The sequence below is a fragment of the Eumetopias jubatus genome, unplaced genomic scaffold (genome assembly GCF_037043125.1).
Source record: "Eumetopias jubatus isolate StellerSeaLion01/CBP00866 unplaced genomic scaffold, mEumJub1_p1.0 scaffold_15, whole genome shotgun sequence".
NCBI classification, from domain to species: Eukaryota; Metazoa; Chordata; class Mammalia; order Carnivora; family Otariidae; genus Eumetopias; species Eumetopias jubatus.
Genome location: NW_028274821.1, coordinates 84,629,552 through 84,650,208, shown reverse-complemented (window position 1 = coordinate 84,650,208; position 20,657 = coordinate 84,629,552). Strand labels below are relative to the sequence as shown.

Genomic DNA, 20,657 nt, shown 5'->3' with positions numbered 1-20,657 from the left:
ACTGATGAATATCCTGAGAGACACTAGTGATGGTATGATGATAGTAATAATAATAGCTCACATTTATTGAGCTTTTTTATTTTTATTTTATTTCTATTTTTTTAGAGATTTTATTCATTTACTTGACACACAGAGAGTGACAGCTAGAGAGGGAACACAAGCAGGGGGAGCGGGAGAGGGAGAAGCAGGCCTCCCGGCCAAGCAGAGAACCTGACATGGGGCTCGATCCCAGGACTCTGGGATCACAACCCAAGCAGAAGGCAGACGCTTAACGACTGAGCCACCCAGGCACCCCTGAGTGTTTTTAAAAATTTATTTAGGGACTTTATTTTTTTAAGTAATCTCTGCACCCAGCATGGGGCTTGAACTTACAACCCTGAGCTCAAGAGTCACATGCTCTATGAACTAAGCCATCCAGGCACCCCTATTGAGCATTTATTATGTGTCAGGAATTTTGCATGTATTAACTCAATCCTTACAGAAACCTAGTGGTATAGATCCTGTATATCCACATTTTACAGATGAGGGAACTGAAGCAATATGACCATACATTTAGTAAATGTAAAAGCTGAGATTTGAATCCACACAGTTTGACTTCATGGTTCATCCTCTTAATCTCTGTATTTGCGGTAATTATTTCACAGTATATATAAGTGAGGTCATTATGCTGTACACCTTAAATGTATATAGTGCTATATGTCAGTTACATCTCAGTAAAACTTGGGGAGGGGAGTGTAAATGTAAAAACATAGATAAAAAAATAAAAATTTTGATATAAAGAATTACCCTTACTATATTATTTTTTGATATATAGAGAAATGACCAGCCTAAGAGCACAAGTCTAGCTTAATCCTTACCTATTTTGTATAAAAGTTGAAGTACAGATGTGGAATGTGGGTCTTGTGCTTCTGTTGATCATCCAAAGCTAGGAGGAAAAGCTCATACCATCTTAATAGTCAGGACATCAGGGCACCTCAAACAAGGCAATAAACAGTCTTGTATTTGGTGCCAAGGCCTAAGCTTGCCATTACAGGATGTGAATGAGGCAGCTTAGCAGCAAAACATGAAAAAAGGCTGAGAGGCTTGAGTTCCTGTATACTTAGTACTGATCAATAATATTAATCCATCATCTTTTTATGCAGTCATATAGTGTATACTTTCACAAATACATTACAACTATCCTGAAGGTGATAAACTAGATTTCTGTTAATTAAAAACATATTAGGAGCACCTGGCTGGCTCAGTCAGTGAAACATGTTACTCATGATCGTGGTGTTGTGAGTTCAAGCCCCACTTTGGGTGTAGACATTACTTAAAGAAATTAAAGAATCTTTAAAAAAGACAAAACAGGGGCACCTGGGTGGCTCAGTCCATTAAACGTCCCACTCTTAGTTTTGGCTCAGGTCATGATCTCTCAGGGTCATGAGATCCAGCCCCGCATTGGGCTCTGCGCTCAGTGCACAGTCTGTTTGGGATTCTTTCCCTTTGCCCCTTCCCCTGCTTGCGCGCTCTTGCTCTCTCCCCCGCCCCCAATAAAATAAATAAAATCTTTAGAAAAAAATAAAACAAAACATAGTATACCAAAGGTAGTAAGAAGAATAGACTCCCTCCCTGTTCTGTACTCATCAAGCCACAGTAGATTTTTTTTTTAATTTCATTTTTAAGTAATCTCTACACTCAATGTGGGGCTCAAACTTACAACCCCAAGATCAAGAGTCACATGCTCTACCAACTGAGCCAGCCAGGTGCCCCAAGCCACAGTACATTCTGAACAATTTATTTTCATATGATCCTTACAAGCAGGAACATGTCCAGAGGGAAAGGCAGATGACCAGTATGATAAGGGGACTAGAAATCATGTAACTATGTAAGTCACTTGTTGAGACTAGTGGTATTTAACTCCAAAGGCTATAAAACTCTTGGTAGAAAAGGGAGGAAGTAGGCTTGTTCAGGTTGGGTGTGTCCACAGATTGAATTGAGACCAGTACGTTTTAATTACATGTGTAAGCTTCAGGAGCCGTAGTGACTACTCTCAACCCTTATGAAGTCATAAGGTATAGCCCCTCTGCTTCACTTTATCCCACCCCTCATCACCATCACTACCACAGAGGTGAGCATCCTCTCCTTTTCTGGAACAAGGCCATCTCATCAGTCGCATTCACAGTTCCAGGCTCATCAGAAGCTAGTAATTTTGTGTCCTCATTACAAAATCTTGGGAACCAAGAATTTCATTGAACCAACTTGGGCCATTGTCTTTTTGTAATCCAGTTAGCAGTAGCCATTATCTCTTCTGCTCCATTCAGCTTATCTAGCAGTGTAAACCAGGTGCCTGACAGGCTACAGCAGTGGCTGTTCTCAAAGCAAAGAAGTTTGGTGTGAGCTGAGCAGACAACCTAAAAGTTATCTATTACAGTTTCTATTCTCTTACCGTACACTGCCTTCTGGCAATCTCATGGATGCCTACAGCCTCCCTACAGAAGACTCCCAAGTCCATCTAACTCCAGAATTGCATGTTCTAGCATTCATCAAGGCCTTCCTCACCTCCCTCTATCTCAGATAACTACACTCCTCTAAAATACGTTTAAATACCGACTGCCAGCAAGCCTCTTGGCCTATACTGTTCCCTCCAGCTGAAATTCCCTTTGACATACTTCTGCTCTAAGGCCCAGTTCAGGTGACACCTCTTCTAGATAATCTTTCCTTCAGCTTCCTCATCTAGCACTGGAATCACCCACTTACTTCTCTGTGCCCAGTATACCTTCTCTTTCTAGTTTAGTGTTGACTGCTCTGTATTGAAATTATGGGAATGATGTCTGTCTCCTCCACTGTTGTGAGGTATATGTGAAGAGTGCAGAGGAACTCTCAAATGTTTATTCAGTGAATAAATGTCACAAGATGATTTGAAGCAAGAAGTAGTAATTATTACATAGTGAATCATTGTCTATTCTTCCAGCTTCAAAAATAGGTACTTGTTTAGAGCTCTAGTACATGGATCCAAGCTATCTATTAATGAAATATCTGTATATTTGTATTTTTTCAGAGAAGACTCTCCAGGCTCAACCAACTCTTATTTTTCCCTAAATGAATAAGGGATCCTTAAAAGGTCCCAGTAGCAATCCAAATAGGACAAACCACAGATTTGCAGGTTCCTTATCTCCATCTGGAAAACTTGAATTTACAGGAATATGAAAACTGTTTCACCACAAATAGAAACTTGATTCCTAATTCGAAGGTTCCTACACATAAGAGATAGGAAGAAACTAGGGACTGTGGTCTGAATTTTTATTTTCTTGGCCCCACCTGTTGAATGATGGGGTAGCATTTTCCCTGGATTCATTTCCTGTGGCTTCAGCTAATTGTAATTTGTGAACCATTTCATCTTTGTTTTCAGACCTAAGCAGTTAATGACGGTAACATTTTCTTTGGTCTTTTTTTTTTTTTTTTTTTTTTTAAGTAAGCGCTACAGGGGCGCCTGGGTGGCTCAGTCCTTAAGCGTCTGCCTTCAGCTCAGGTCATGATCCCAGGGTCCTGGGATCAAGCCCCGCATCGGCCTCCTGGCTCAGCAGGAAGCCTGCTTCTCCCTCTCCCACTCCCCCTGCTTGTATTCCCTCTCTCGCTGTGTCTCTCTCTGTCAAATAAATAAATAAAATCTTTAAAAATAAAAATAAAGGAAGCTCTACTGTCAGCAGGGGTCTCAAACTCACAACCCCAAGTTCAAGAGTTGCATGCTCCACTAACTGAGCCAGCCAGGCACCCCTCTTTTTCTTTTTCCCCTCTTTTATTCGGTGACCTGTAAGGATAACTCCTAAACATTCAGTTCATACCAATCTTGTGAATTGCTCACTTGTTTTCATTCAACTGACAATACTTTTTAGAAATGTCCTCTGAGGTACTCCACATGTGGCCTCTGGAAATGGATTTTTATAGTGGTTTGTGCAGCAGAGGAGAATTCTTACGATTTTCACATTTCTGTTTAAATTCTATGTTTTCAGATGAAATTTTGAGGGTACCTCTTCCTAATTTCAAGGACTTCATTTCAGATGGTGGTGACCAATGAAACTGAGTGGAGTCAGTAGTACTTAGAAGAATGTGCAGCTGATCAGAGGAGTTAGAACCAGTAATCAAGCTGAAATTGTTTTAAATACCCTTTGTTTTAAATACCTTTTAGCTAGGCAAGTTCCAAATTGCCTTAGTTGTCAGTATAATTTTGGCCAAGTAAGCAGCTGTACTCTCCATTTCCTAAATCTGGCCTTCATCACAGTCTGAAAAGCAGGTTTTGATAAAAATCAGTTCCAGTTGTAATTTGCGTAACCTGAGCCCTTGGAATGAGTAAAATGCCCTTCTTGGTGTGGGGGAGGTATTTTTGTAACAGTGGGGCTGAGAGGAGAGATGAGTGCAAGAGAAATTTTGTAACAGGCTTTCTTCTATACTTACCCAAATTAAAGTAGAACTAGTTGCTGTATGGAGGTACTAAGTGATCACTCACAGGATGGTAAGAATACATCTAGTTAGTTCTTTGTTGACCTGTTTGTTGTTTCTTTGGTTGGGGGGGAAAAAGGCAGCAGTTAACACTGAGGCTCAATTTTGATATATACCATCCTTCTCTTAATGGGAGGTCTGTCTTTGGAAAAGCAGTAAGGTTGTAGTAAGGTTGAAACAGCTCCATCACTTGACTCACTTTGTGACCTTGGGTGAATCACTTTACTTTTCTGATCGTGCCCAAGTAACTTATCTTTTTCTTAGTAAAAATAAAATAAGAAAGATTTAAATGTTAAACTTTTTACTTTTCATACAGGTTTTTATTTTGAACATATGTCAGAATTATAGTTCATTCTTCTCTTAAAAGCCTATGTTCTTGGGGCGCCTGGCTGTTTCAGTTGGTGGAGCATGAGACTCTTGATCTTGGGGCTATAAGTTTGAGCCCCAGGTTGAGTGTAGTGATTACTTAAAAATAAAATCTTAGGGGCGCCTGGGTGGCTCAGTTGTTTTAAGTGTCTGCCTTGGGCTGATGTCATGATCCCGGGGTTCTGGGATCAAGCCCCATATTGGGCTCCCTGCTCAATAGGGAGCCTGCTTCTCCCTCTCTCTCTCTACAGCTCCCCAGCTTGTGCTCTTGTGTGCACACACTCTCTCTGTCTCTCTGTCAAATAAGTAAAGTCTTAAAAAATAAAAAAAAAAGCCTTTGTTCTTATGTTTATCTTCTTTAAATGCATATGAATCTCCCCTAAATAGTTAAAAAAAATTAACATCTGTTTAAAAGCTGTTGCTTCTTCCTACAAAATGTTCTTCTATTAGTTTTAAATGGAGTGACACTACTCAATAAAACACTGCTTATTTTATTTATTTACCACTCAACAATTTTTGTTTAAGATTTTATTTTTTAAGTAATCTCTACACCCAGTGTAAGGCTTGAACTTACAACCCTGAGATCAAGAGTCACATGCTCTTCTGCCTCAGCCAATCAGGCACCCCACCACTCACCCGTTTTTAACTCAGTATGATTTTTGTTCTAATCAGTTTACTGAAAATTTTATTAGTGGTGACCTTTTGAGCCTTTTCTTCTTCCTCACACTTTTTGACCTGCATTGCATTTGACGGTACTCTCTTCTTTATGAAACCCTTTTGTTTCTTATCTTTCTCTTAATCATGGATTTATATTCCATCTATGTCTTCTTTGATCATGTCATCTCACTTCATTCCCTAACTTCTTACCTTCCCCTATATCTCACAGAGTTCTAATCTACTGACATAGCTTTAATTTTTCCATGTGTTGACTCCCAGATTTTTCATCCTAGCTTTAATCATTGTCCTCTAAATAACTGCCTTTGAAATATTTATACTTGACTCACCTATCATCCTCTCTTAAAAGAGAGTATGATTTTGTCCCTCACACAGCTTTTACTTTCCTCTTTTCTTTTAGTGATACCACATTTCTCACAGCCACCTTGGTGTAGAACCTCAAGTTCATTTTTGACCCTTTCCCCATTCCTGTTACCTGTAGCCCATGCCATTCATCTTGTTGCAACCTGCACATCATTGTGAGATTAATATTCCTAAAATACTATGATCCAGACATATCTCCATTTAAAAAATCTCAGTAGTCTTTTTTTTTTTAAAGATTTTATTGATTTATTTGAGAGAGAGAGCACAGGTGGCGTTGGTGAGCAGAGGGAGAGGGAGAAGCAGACTCCCCGCTGAGCAGGGCGCCCAATGTGGGCTCCATTCCAGGACCTGATCCCAGGACCCTGAGATTATGACCTGAGCTGAAGGCAGATGCTTAACTGACTGAGCCACCCAGGCACCTCTAAAAATCTCAATAGTCTTTTTATCAGTAGGATAAAATAAATTACAATCTATTCCAAACAGTTTTCTAGACTTCTCTCTGACCATTCTTCTATAAGATCTCTCTGCTAAATTATATGCCTACGTAGTTTCCCAAACACACCTTATATTTGTTTTCCTTTTTTTTTTTTTTTTTTTGCCATGGCTGATTCCTTTCCCTTACCTGAAATGCCCTTTTATCTTTTGTTTTCAACTTTTTTTACTGTGAAATATAACCGTTGGGGAAAAGTACATAAAACACAGTTTTACAGCTTAATGAATTAATATAAAGCAAGCATCACCCAAGTCAAGAAATAGAACATTGCCAGGATTCAAAAGCTCCTCTCCACCCCAGCACTGTTCTCTATTATTGTTGGAGCCTGTTTTTATTGTTGTTGTTGTTTTAACTTACTTAATATGAATGGAATCCTATGAATAGTTTGTTTTTTGGGGTTTTTATTCCATCTGGCTTCTTTTACCTAACAATGTTTGTGCTAGTCATCCATGTTGTTGCAGTAGTTCAAATACTTTTACAGCTGTATAGTATTACATTGTATGAATGACACTTTAGTAATACTGATAAATATTTGCATTATTTTTTTTAAAGATTTCATTTATTTATTTGAGAGAGAGAAAGAGCAAGTGTGAGCATGAGCTGGGGGGTGGAAGGGTAGAGGGAAGAGGGCGAAGCAGACTCCCCACTGATCAGGGAGCCTGTGGGGCTCATCCCAGGACCCCAGAATCACAGGACCTGAATCGAAGGCAGACACTCAACTGACTGAGCCACCCAGGAGCCCCATATTTGGGTTATTTTTAATTGCGGCTTTGACAAAGCTTGTCATTATGAACATCCTCAAATTTGTCCATTCATACACATGTGCATGCATTTCTGTTGGGTCATATATATCTGGGAATGGGTCATAAGAGAGGTATATCTTCAACATTAATAATGACACAGTGTTTTATATAGTAGTTGTACCAATAAACACTTCTACCAATAACATGAAAGTTAGTTTTTCCAAATTGCCACCATAACTTGAAGTCTTTTTTTTTTAGCCATTGGTATGTCATTGTGGTTTTAATTTGCATAGCCTTGATTACTAATAGGTTTGAACATCTTTTCTTAAGTTTATTAATGATGTGGATAGTCTCCTCTGTGAAATGCTTGTTCAGGTTTCTTGCCCAATTTTCTACTGGTTTACATTTCTCTTAATGCTGTATAGGAGTTTTACGTATTTTGAATATGACTTCTTTGTAGGTTGCATGTATTGCATATATCTTCTTGCACAGTGTGGCTTGCCTTTTCACTCTGAACATTCTTCATTTTAATGTAGTCTAATTTTATTAAAGTTTTCCTTTATGATTAGTGCTTTTTGTGGACTATTTTAAAAATCTCTTCCTAACCCAAAATCGTGAAGATTTGTTTTTATTATCTTCTGAGAGGTATATTATTTTGCTTTTGATATTTGGGTCTTTATTCTAGTTGGGATTAAATATTTTGCGTGGTGTGAGGCAGGGTCAAGTTTAATTTTCTTTCCTTGTAGATTAATTGTCCCAACACTGTTCCCTGAAAAGACTTGTCTTTTCCTCACTGCTCTGCAGTGCCACCTTTGTCATAAATGAAATATCCCATTATATGCCTAGTTATGTTGTGGTATGGTATGTCTTCATTCAGTTCCTTTGGTCTGTTTGTCTGTCCCTGAGCCAATAAAACATCATCGTAATTACCATAGCTTTAAAATGAATATTGATATATGGTAAAGTCTTGTTTTTCTTAAATATCTGTGCTGTTTTTGTTCTTTTGCATTTCCCACATACATTTTACAATTAGCTCAAGTTATACATGAACACACAGAGTTGGGATTTCACTTTATCTGTTGATCTTTACAGTAATAACTTGCCATCTGTGAGCATAGTCTTCCTCTCCAGTTACTGCAATCATCCTCCATTTATCTTAGAAATATTTTATATTAATTGTTTTACAGTTTCTCCGTAGAGCTTACAATAAAGAGTGCCTCTTTATTGGGTTGCATCCTATTTTTTTCGTTTGTTTGTTTTGGTACTGTTGTAAGTGGCATCTTTTAAAAATTTAATCTCTTTGTGGATGGTATAGAAATATGTCTAGTTTTTGTATATTTCTTATTTCACTGTGCATTCTAGAACCTCCAGTACTTCCACTTTGGAATGAAGGTGTTGACAATGGACCATCCTTGTCTTACTTCCAATCTGAAAAGAAAAAATTTTTGTAAGCATTTCACCGTTAAGTATGATACTTGGTATAGGTTTCTTTCGATAATCTTTATTATATTAAGCAAGTTTTTTCTTATTCCCAGTTTGCTAAGAGTTGAACAATAATAATGTTGAAATCTATCAAAGACTTTTTTTTAACTAAAGCACTATTTATTGCTTTTGTTTAAGATGGATTTTTTTAAACAAAGTACAAAATATTTCATAAAGTTGCAAATTTTTATCAGGTTCTAATCTTACAGAAAACTTGTCTTTAACAACAGTAGCACAACTAACTTTGATTGTGTGTTTACTATATATTATTAGGCATTGTATTCAGCAGTATAGTTTAGTGTGAAAGGTCTCAGATCCTGGTGCAAGGTTGTCTGCTTAGAATCCTAGCTCCCCTGCCTATTAGCCAGGGGACCTGGGGCATATTTCTTATTCTATGTCTGTCTCAATTTTTTTCATCTGCAAAATGGAGATAATAGTAGTATCTACTACATAGAATTGTGAGGAAAGAGTGAATTATGTGTGATGCATAAAGAACAGAACTTGTTGCATAGTGCCAGGGTACATGTTATTATCGTTGTAACCTATATCATTTATTACCAAGTAAGTCCATGAAGTGAGTACTATGGTTATCTCTGTTTTTCAGTTGATAGAGAGACTTCGAGAACTGAGGCATGTGCCCACAGTTACAGAGCTAGGAAGTGGCAGTGCTGGAATTCATACTCTCTGTGTCTTAACTACCAAGCCAATGTATTTCAAACTTTTTACACTTTTACATTTTTCATTTATTTATTCAACAAAATTAGCATCTTCTCTGTAGCAGTCATGGTACCAGATGTTACTGTTAATGTCTGTGATTGACACTTAACCTGCAGTGTAACTTTGGTTAGGTATAAATAAGGGGTCCTGCCACTTTTATAAAACAAGAACCTAAGTATTGTAAAATTCTGGTCAGATTGATGAACAGATTAATTTACGAATGTCTTTGTTCTCATTTACTTACTGTTCTTGCTAAATGATGTAGAGATGGGAACATCTATTTATTTGAGCAGACACTCGTCGGTGTGCTCTGAAGAGATCTTCTAGGGCTCTGTGCCTGATTCCAGTTGTTATTGATTTTCTACACCAACCATGTCAGCTGCTTTATTCATCATTTTCATTATTTCATTTGAATTTGACATATCTGTCTCTAAAAATTTACCTGTGTCCATAGAGACCCCAATTGAGCTCTGCATTTACCCTTATCTATCTCAGCAGGAGTGTTAAAATTTGAAGAAATGAAACTTAATGTGATAGTTCCTGTTACCTGCAACTAGAATAATTACTGTTTTAAAAAAAAATTCTTGGGACGCCTGGGTGGCTCATCTGGTTAAGCGTCTACCTTCGGCTCAGGTCGTGATCCTGGAGTCCCGGGATCCAGCAGGGGGTCCGCTTCTCCCTCTGCCCTCACCCACTCATGCTGTCTCTCTCAAATAAATAAAATCTTTAAAAAAAAATCTTAAGATTATTCGTAAGGTTTGAAAAACTAGCAAAGACAAACGTTACATTTTTTCTAATATTGCTTATGTATGGTTACATTTATTTATCATGAATAACCAGCAAGCTCCTTTTATTTTTTTATTTTTATTTTTTTAAAGATTTTATTTATTTATTTGAGAGAGAGAGAATGAGAGATAGAGAGCACGAGAGGGAAGAGGGTCAGAGGGAGAAGCAGACTCCCTGCTGAGCAGGGAGCCCGATGTGGGACTCTATCCCGGGACTCCAGGATCATGACCTGAGCCAAAGGCAGTCGCTTAACCAACTGAGCCACCCAGGCACCCCAGCAAGCTCCTTTTAGAATATTGCACAGGAACAAAATTGTGGGAAGATCAGGACTCTTTTACATATAGAGGGGTAGGATATAACCTGATAATATATCTGTGGACATTTCTGTGTAACTCATCTTGATAGTCTTGCTAAAGCTTAATGAACTATATTTGTATTGTCTGTTTTAGAAAGGAATGAGATTCTTCTCAGAGGAAACCCAAGTTGGAGAGAGGTTTCCAGCTCCATTTAAGACATGACTTTATATCCCAATTGTTTCTTCTTCCTTTACCCTCCTCTGCCTTCATTTGTCTAACTAGTAATCATACTTCAGAGCTCACCTCCTAGGAACTTTGTCATTACCGTCTCCTGCCACCAGACTAACTGAATAATCCTCTTCTGTGCTAATTTCTTAAAAGTTTTTTTTTAGGTTAAAAAAAAAAAAGGCAGTTAAGCAATAACAATAGTGTCTAGTACTTAGGAGTTTACAAAGCTGTTTCATTCTAATACCATGAGGAATCTAGAGCTCCATGTCATTTATAGGCAATCTGTTAATTCCTTGATTCTTATAACAGGTATTTGAAGAAGGTACCATATTATCCACATTTTATAGACTAGAAACTGAGGTGCCTCTGGAGAGGTTAAGAAACTTTCCAAGGTAACACAGCTAGCAATTGACAGCCTAGATTTGAGCCCAAGAGTCTAACTCTAAAGCCCACGTTCTTAGTCTCTATGTTCTACTGCTTATGTTCAAGAGATTTGGAGAGCTGACAGTTGTCTCTTTCCTTTCCATCCCTGGGTTGAGATTTACCTTGCCATAGACCCTGAGACCAACTCGACTTCCCCGTCCAACCCCATTCTCCTGACTGCCAGGCTGATCTATTCACCTAGTCTCAATCTTTTCAATTAAAGTTTAAAGTTTAAAAGTTTAAAGTTCTTAAAAAACTGTCTTAGTTTCCACCCTCCTCTCTTCTTTTACTCTTGGGGACAGGGGCAAGAGAAAGATTCCAATAGTTTTTATTTTTGATGTTTGATTTTCTTCCTTAATACGTGAATTTTCGGAATAATGAGTTGGTGTCCTAGCAACCTCCATGGTAACTAATGAGGTTTTTCTTTTTAATATTATTGTGAATGCATTGATTTTTATATTTGAAGTGTTTTAATTCATTGCTATCATTATTCTTCTTGATGCATAGGTTGCTCCATTTTAGGCCAGTGAGAGGCTTTTTATGTTGTTTCCTATATCCTTTTGACATGACCCCATTATTAGTCTTAGGTAGCACAACATTCAAACCTGGAATCAAACATTTCTCTAAGAAGTCTGGGCTCCTGTTTATAGAAAATGGTATTTTCAAAGTTCACTATCTGAGTCCTTCTAGTACTGATCAAGATAAACATTCAGCTTCTCTGATAAATTAGTAAGTCTTCCCTCTCCTACAGTATTTTTTACCCATTGCTGTTTTTGCAGATAGCAAACTACTTGTTCAGTTTCAAATACCTATCATTTTTCAAATCCTCAGCTTTTCATCAACTCCTCTCTGTCTCTTATCTTACTGACTTCTGAGCCCTACAGTTCCTATGATCCATAGTCTCCGATTTGAAGTACTTATTTGCCTGATTTTCTTTCCATTGTGTTTTGTGTAGAATAATACAGATTAATGACACAGAATTAATAGATTAACAGTGCTGAATTAGGGATGGTTATGAACATTTCCTTTGTGTTAGTCTCACTCTTCAGAATGCTGTACATGGTGTATGAATCTGAAATTTCAGTGAGTTATATGACACAGTCGTTTATGATATCCTTACAAATAAGATAGAGAAATGCAAGCCAAACTAGAGTGTCTACTCTAATTAAGAGACAAAGCGAACTGAGCATCTATTTCCAGAATGATAATGGTTAAGTCAGATTGGAAAAGGGGCTCTAACAGCTTGCTGGAAGGCCATATTCTGTATTGTTTTAAGGATGGAAATGAAAATAATCTAATACCATATATGGAGAAAAGGAGGTGGGAAAAATAACTAGTATACTGGATGGCAGGACTGGATCCCTAAAGATTTCAATAGGCCAGAATGACATACAGAATTTATTATCTAAAGATAACATTGATCAAGGACAAATACAAAGTCCTACCTTTGGGTTCAACATTTACCCTCCCAAGAATGGAGTAAGAAAGACATGGGTTGAGGCACCTGGCTGGCTCAGTTGGTAAAGCATGCAACTCTTGATCTAAGGATTGTAAATTTGAGCCCCATGTTGGGTGTAGAGATTACTTTAAAAATAAAAAATCTTAAAAAAAAAAAAAGAACTTCGTGGGTTAATAGTTCATTATATCTATGAACCAGATATGAATTAAGTGTAGGGAGGGGATTGGAAATAAGAGGTATGGAATTCTAATTCCAGTTCTACTGCTGACTGGTTGTATAACCAAAATTAAAGTTCTTTACCTTGTTAAGCTTCAGTTTGCCTATTATAAAATGTGTAGCATTTTTACAGCACCAGTAATTATAAAATACTGTTTGTTTATACTGGTATTGATAACTGAAGAAACATATAAACAAAGCTAATTGAGTCTTAAATTATAATAAGAACCACCACACCCCCGCCCACCCCCGTTCAGTTCTGGATACTTTAAGAGATTTTGATACTATATGATTCATTAAGAAATAGGAGAAGAAAAAATTTTCAGTTGGGAACCCCATTTACCTTTAAATCTCTGAATGGTTGATCTATGAACTAGGTTAGATTATACATTTATTTTTTGCCCATGAGCACATAACTCAGGGCAGTGGGGAAAGCTTCAGGTTAACAGACTTTGGCTTAGTGTAAGAAAAAGCTTCTGAATCATTAAAACTGTCTAAAATGAAATGAATGGAATGAAGTATCTTATTGAGTCACTAAAGATGTGCAAGTAGAGTGTGGAGCAACCCCTTGTTTTGGGATATCCTAGAGGGAATTCATGCCTTGGGTAAAGGTCTGCTCAAGGCAATTTCTGAGGTACTTTCTAACTCTAAGATTCCACGTTTCTGTAATGTGGGGATAATGATACCTCTCAGTTACTGTGATGAATAAGTAAGGCCATCCATGTAAAAAGTTCTTGAATGTTGCATGGGACACAATTAGTACTTACTAAATGTTCTTTGTGGTATCTATTAAAATAATCCTTGTCCTGGCCTGGTACAGGTGAGATAATGAATGTAAACATGCTTTAAGTATCCTTCAAGTTCTTTACAAGAATAGGAGATGCAGAAATCTATATCTGACATCTGGCAAGGCACCATTGGGACATTTTGCTTCAATTTATTCATTTACAAAGGGCTTGACTTTTTAACTTTTTTTTCCCAAGTAGGGAAGGGCCTGACTTACCTGCATATAGTATAGATAGATTTGCCTTGCTGTGGCCACAGCATGTGGTGATTAGGTTCATAGACTTTGGGGGTTCCAGCCCAGCTCCCATACTTACTAGCTGGTGACTGCTGGAAAGTGATATCACCTCATAATCTTCAGTTTCCTCTTCTGTAAAATAAGGGTACCTTATTTTTTATGATTCACCACAATAACATGTTAAGTGCTTGGTACAGAACCTGGTACCCAAGTGGTCAGTTAGCAATAGCTTCTCCTGTTTTTATGATCCTTTCCCACATGTTGTGAGGGAAGTTTGTAAAGTGCTTCTTTTTTTTTTTTTTTTTTTTTTTTTTTTTACGAACGAGGCAATTTATTGACCCAGCATTTGCTCTAATGCTTCTTGCTGGCAGCTGCCACCTGTCCAGCGATTCTGTCCAGATCTCTCTGTCCCTGAGGTGTCAGTTTGCGGCCCCCATCTTGGTCCTTTTCCACCATTTTCAGCCCCTCTAGGGCTTGGAGGACCCTGCGGGCCACGCTCTTGGAGCCTCTACTGAAGTGGCTGGGCATGACCCCGTTTCTCTGACGTCCCCCGTAGATCTTGGTCATGGAGCCGACCCCAGCGCCGCCCCGGAGGTACAGGTGCCGTGCTGTGGAAGCAGCTCATGTGTAGAACCAGTTCTCATCGTAGGGAGCAAGCTCTTTATGCTTGGCCAGCTTGACAGTGTCTACCCATTCAGGGACTTTCAGCTTCCCAGACTTCTTGAGGAAGGCTGCCAGAGCTCTGACGAACTCCTGCTGGTTCACGTCTTTTACAGTAACTCCAGGCATCGTGTGGCCTCCGCGCTGCCAGCCAGGGGAAAGGGCTGTAAAGTGCTTCTTTGAGGGGCTTCACAGTTGATTGGGAGAGGGCCTTTCTCCTGTACTTTTGAGAGACTTCCTTCTGAATTAGTTCCTGGTCTGTGGCATAAGCCAGTGCTCCTTATAGAAACAGAAAATGACAGTAAGAATAGCTATGAAAGAGAAGCAGTCACAGGACTCAAAGGAAATCCAATCTGTGCCCATTGGTGGAGAAATATTCCCACCTCGTCTTTGATCTCATCGTGGCCTTTTAAGTGCTCATGAAAAGAACAAGCAGTGTTACAAGACATAAGCAGATTCTTTTTTTTTTTTTAAGATTTTATTTATTTATTTGAGAGAGAATGAGAGACAGAGAGCACGAGAGGGAAGAGGGTCAGAGGGAGAAGCAGACTCCCCGCCGAGCAGGGAGCCCGATGCGGGACTCGATCCCGGGACTCCAGGACCATGACCTGAGCCGAAGGCAGTCGCTCAACCAACTGAGCCACCCAGGCGCCCGACATAAGCAGATTCTTAATAGTTCTGTATTTGATTGTTGTTCATTGGATCCTTTGCCCTGGATCCAGATGCTGCACAGAATGCCATACAAATGCTTTCTGAAGAGGTTACTAAACTCCAGTTCTGATATTGGCAGATTAGGGTCAGCCACTTCCTTAAATGGACAAGTTCCTTAACTTTTTTTGAGATCTCCCTTTTCTCAATTACAAAAATCTAATAGCAGTCATATCCACCTTTGGGATTATGAGAATTATGTGACACAACACAAAACACGGTATTTAGTTGTGGTCTGTACTCAGTAATGTCATAACTCTGAAGAAAGGGAGAAAGAGGTGGTGTGGTTCTTCTAGATATTGATTAATTATAACTATTTTTAAGTCTATTCTAGTAGACTTCTGGTTTATATTTTAATGTGTGTGTGTGTGTATATATATATATATGATATGTATCCTATATATGGTAGAATGTGAGATACATATATCTATAAATATATAGAAAGGTTATATATAATATTGAAGGTTTGAATTTAAAATGAGAAAATTTAAATTCTCTGTATCCAATCTAGATTTTTTCACAGCATTCCATGTTCGTTCTATTTCTAAGCCCAATCAGCAACTCAAGCCCAGCACTCCAGGAAATCACATCCCACACATAGTACTATTGCTATGTCATTCATTTTGCCTGTTTGGCCTTTCCTGTTTTAGTTTTTTAATTCTCTGTTGTAACTTTGCTCTAATGTTTACCTTGAGCTTCCTTTGCATTTTCATTTATTTATTTATTTGTCCTTTGCATTTTTAAAAGGAAAAGAAAAAGAATGGTTATTACACCAGGGCCATTTTTATATTTTAACCAAATTTCTTTTAGTTGCAAATAACAAAAACTCATTTAAGTTAGTTCGAGAAAGAAAAAAGAAAAGAAGGTATTGTATTACAAAACATGGGAATGTCAGTTTGTCATGGTATGTCAATTTGCCCATAGTTAGGAAGTTCATCCAAGCCTTAGAAAGTCTTGGAAAGGTCTGTAACTAGGAAATACAGAGTCCTCAAGAACCTAGATGATTCCTCTTTCCATATCTATCTTTCTCTCTTTCCCTAACTGTGTGGTCTCCTGTATCTGCTTCTCTCTGCATAACTGCTATTTGCTGTGTGACTTTGGGCAAGAGCCTTAATATATATGTCTGTTGCCCTGTATGAAAAAAATATTATGTATTAGTTTCCTGTGCTGCTGTTAAAAATTACCACAAACTTGTTCTCTCACAGTTCTGGAACCAGAAGTTCAAAAGTCATGTGAAAATAAGGTGGGCAGAGCCACACTTCCTCCAGAGGCTCTAGAGGAGAATTCATTCCTTGCCTCATCCAGTTTGTAGTGGAAGCCACTCCTTGGCTTCGGCTACCTTCTGCCTGTTTTCACATCGCCTTCTCCTCTGTGTGTACATGTGTGTGCACATGCATGCTTGTTCTCCTCTTCTGTTTATATCAAATCTCCTTCTGTCTTTCTCTTTTTAAAAAAAAGACATGTGTGATTGCAAGTAGGGTTCACCTTTATAATCCAGAATAATCTCCCAATCCAAGATCCTTAATCACATCTGCAAAGATCCCTTTTCCTTACAAGATAATATTTACGGGTTTCAGGGATCAGGACCTGATATATTTGGGTGGCCATTATCCAGCCTACTACAAATAGGGATCATAAAGACATCTCCAATTTGGCATATAATAAAGGTTGCCTAAATGCTAGTCTCCTGCCTTCTCTACATCTCTCCTGTGTACTGCCAGGCTCTTCCTGTCACATTGCTTTCAAATACTTTTCTTTTCAGGAATGTTATTATCACATTAAGTGTGGACCTGTTAGAATAATAATGATAATGAAAATAATAGCTGTCATTTATTAAATGTCCATTGTAGCCCAAGCATTGTGCTGAGTCCTTTATTTATGTATGTAGGTACTGTTATAATCCCCATTTTACTGATGAGAGAAACTAGGTTCAGAGAGGTGAAGTAACTTAATTTGCCCTAGTTCAGTGAGCTGGTAAGTGTCAGAACTGGGATTTAAATAAGGATCTCTCAAACTCTTTGGGATATGTTCTTAATCATTATATCTTGCCTGTTAGGAGTGTGGTTCAAATCTCTGGTTTCTTGCCTTGGCCTCTGATCAAAACCTTTTCTTGGAGGTTGTACCTGCTAGCAAGATCTGACATCACAGTTCACCAGGGCACTTTTTTATCATACGCCTGTTCTTTGGCGGTTGCTTGATCCTGAGTAAGTGAAATTTGAGGGAAGAGGAAGTTAGAGAGTTATATTCCAGCCTGAATTTCCTCTTTGACTAACTTGTTTGTTGCGAGGCAGTAAGTTCCTTGACTGTGGGGATCATGATGATTTACCCAGTACCCAGTACCCAGTACCAAACACAGGGCCTGGACACAGAGTAGATGTTCTGCTAGAACGTAAGCTTCACCAGGGACTTTCATTCACTGCTGTAACCATGCCTTTTACAACAGTGCCTAGAATAGAATAGTTGTCCAATATCTATTTGTTGAATAGGTGGAAGACTGGTTGGCTGGCTGGGCCTGGTTAAAACTTCTTCACTGGTTAATAATTATAACTTTCATTTACTAGGTATATGCCATTTGCTGGGCACTTACATAAATTATCAGTAATCACCTTATCACCTTTCTACAGGGTAGAAGTAAGTGATGGGCTGTGGCTGAGGAAGGTGAGGGAGAGAGAGGAGTCAGGGCTATCTCCCAAGTTTCTGACGTGGATACTGGTCCAAGTGATGATGAAACCCAGGGAGAGGAGCATGAGTTATTTTTTAAAATAGGCTGTGTTTGTGATATCTGCAGGTAGATGCAAGGGTTTGTTCCTTGGACAAAGGCTCTAAAAATGACCCCTGTTTGCCAGTTAGCCGGGAAAGAGTGATGTTCTTGATCTTCCCAGGGCAAGGTTGCTTATTTTATTTTATTATTTTTTAAAGATTTTATTCATTTATTTGACAGAGAGAGACACAGTGAGAGAGGGAACACAAGCGGAGGGAAGTGGGAGAGGGAGAAGCAGGCTTCCCGCCAAGCAGAGAGCCCGATGCAGGGCTTAATCCCAGGACCCTGGGATCATGACCTGAGCTGAAGGCAGACACTTAACGACTGAGCCACCCAGGCGCCCCAAGGTTGCTTATTTTAGAACTGCAGGCTTAAAGCCATTATTTCCATGTGTTCTCATTTGAATATGTTCAGTTTCTGTTCCAGATGATCGGGCTGAACAACGAACCTGTCTCATTTGTGGGGACCGTGCTACAGGCTTGCACTATGGGATCATCTCCTGTGAGGGCTGCAAGGGATTTTTCAAGAGGAGCATTTGCAACAAGCGGGTATATCGGTGCAGTCGTGACAAGAACTGTGTTATGTCTCGGAAGCAGAGGAACCGATGCCAGTACTGCCGCCTGCTCAAATGCCTCCAGATGGGGATGAATCGGAAGGGTGAGTGGTGCTTGTGGCTCGACTACCCACTTTACCATCACTTTACCGTTAGGGTTAGCTATTAAGCCATGGAATTTTTCATTTCCCGAACCTGCCCCCACTATATGCCAGGTCTTGTACTGTGTACTCATAAACCCAAGACACATGTGACACAGTTCCTGCCTACAGGGATTTCCCAGAGTAGGTGGGGAGAAAGACTAGTGAGATGTTAAGAATTCTGTGAGAATGAATTCACAGGTTCCAACTGGCAAGACCCCAGCTGACAATCAAGTCCTAACTCGGATTAATATACTCCACTAGTTCTTTCAGAGCATGATGACAGGAAGTAGGAATTTTAGATGAAGAAGCAGAAAGGCACTATGTCACCTGAATGTGGTATCATTTTGCTTGCTAGATTCATGGCATACTCAGAGGTTAGGCATGCCCAGAAACCTGCATCCAGGTTGGTGAAGAATTTGGGATTTATTGGGAAGTTCTCCAAGAGCCATTAGCCTGAGATTATGTTAATAAACCAATATTCTAAGAGGATTAATCCAGGAGGCCGGCTTTGAAGAATGGATTGGTGTGGGGAGAGCAGAAAGGCCACCTAGAAAGTTTTTAGAAGAATCCAGAAGAAAGATATGAAGAATCTGACAGAGGGGCAGGAAATGTGGGAAGATGTGGAGAAGCTTACCTGATAGGAGTTGATAACATACTGGGTGTTAGGCAACACCAGAAGTTGAAGTTGCAGATTTGGATTAATAGTAATGACCCCACCAGAAAAAAAAAAAAAAAAAATCTAAAAAGCAGGTGGGGCAAAATGTTGGCCTTGGCAGTGCATTGTTTGAGGTATCTAAGAAGGACACATACAATGTCCACCAGGGAATTTGGATATGTAGGGCTGGAACTAAGGTGAAAAATCCTGCCTTCAAGTAGAAGTTTGTGGAACCATTTGCAATCAGATGGCAAAATTGTGTTCGTGGGTAGAAATCACCCAGAGAGAACTTGGATACAGAAGAGGGTGAGGGCCAATGTCAGAAATTCAGAGTATTCTCATAGAGGGTAGAGGGTAGTACAGTACAGTTCAGTAGAAAGAATGGAGGCAGAGGTTGGTGACAGACTAGCTCTGTGACCTTGCACAGTTTGCTTTATGTCTCTAATGCTCAATGATCTTACTTTTAAAATAGTATGATAAAACTTTAACCTTTCAGAGTTCTGTAGAGGATTAAATATGACAATATATATAAAATACTACTCAGCAGGGTACTAGGGGTTCATAATAGTAATGTATAGGGGTAGGAGTTAGATTTGGCGAACTATTCAAGTTGGTTTTGTCACATTAATAAATGCAGACAACCAGATATACTTCAGACTGTTTTTTTATTGTATGTGGGATAAGAAGAATCTTTTGAAAACTTGCCCATTAGGAAGAAAGGTAAGAAAGTTATAAAACAGCATTTAGATAAATTTAGGTCATTTATAATTTATAATACTAATATTTGTTGATTACTATGTATATCAGAAACTCTTATACACTTTCTATGCATTATCTCCTTGAAAATGCACAAACCTATTATTAAATATTACCGTCAGTTTAGGGGCACCTGGCTGGCTTAGTTGGTGGAGTGTGCAACTCTTGATCTTGGGGTCATGAGTTCAAGCCCTACATTGGGTGTAGAGATTACTTAAAAATAAAATCTTTAGGGGCGCCTGGGTCGCTCAGTCCTTAAGCGTCTGCATTCAGCTCAGGTCATGATCCCAGGGTCCTGAGATCAAGCCCTGCATAGGGCTCCCTCCTCAGCGGGAAGCCTGCTTCTCCCTCTCCCTCTCCCCCTGCTGTGTTCCCTCTCTCGTTGTCTCTCTCTCTCTCTGTCAAATAAATAAAATCTTTAAATAAATAAATAAAATAAAATAAAATCTTTAAAAAAATACTCCCCTCAGTTTATAGATGCAGCTTGGGGAGGTAAAATGACTTACCAGTAGATAGGTTAGTGGTGATTATATTGATAATAATTATTAGGTTTGTTATTAATCAAGCAGAGTTTGTACCTAACCACGTGGACAACATGTCTACGTATGGCATAGCAACTTGCATGATGGAATGCCCTGTGTTTACTGGATGATAAATACCTATAAGAGGGCATT

The 20,657-nt window shown here is 38.9% G+C and overlaps 1 protein-coding gene and 1 pseudogene across 2 annotated transcripts in view; one reads left to right on the top strand and one right to left on the bottom strand.

The window, feature by feature from the left end:
* The window catches only part of NR6A1 (nuclear receptor subfamily 6 group A member 1), a 224,038-nt gene that overhangs the window by 169,034 nt on the left and 34,347 nt on the right, over positions 1 to 20,657 (top strand). For both annotated transcript variants that reach the window (XM_088018919.1, XM_088018918.1), the window contains exon 3: positions 18,291 to 18,533. In XM_088018919.1, coding sequence (XP_087875045.1) covers positions 18,291 to 18,533 — 243 coding nt within the window. The remainder of the gene's footprint in view (positions 1 to 18,290; positions 18,534 to 20,657) is intronic.
* Positions 14,033 to 14,565, bottom strand: LOC114212812 (small ribosomal subunit protein eS19 pseudogene; annotated as a pseudogene).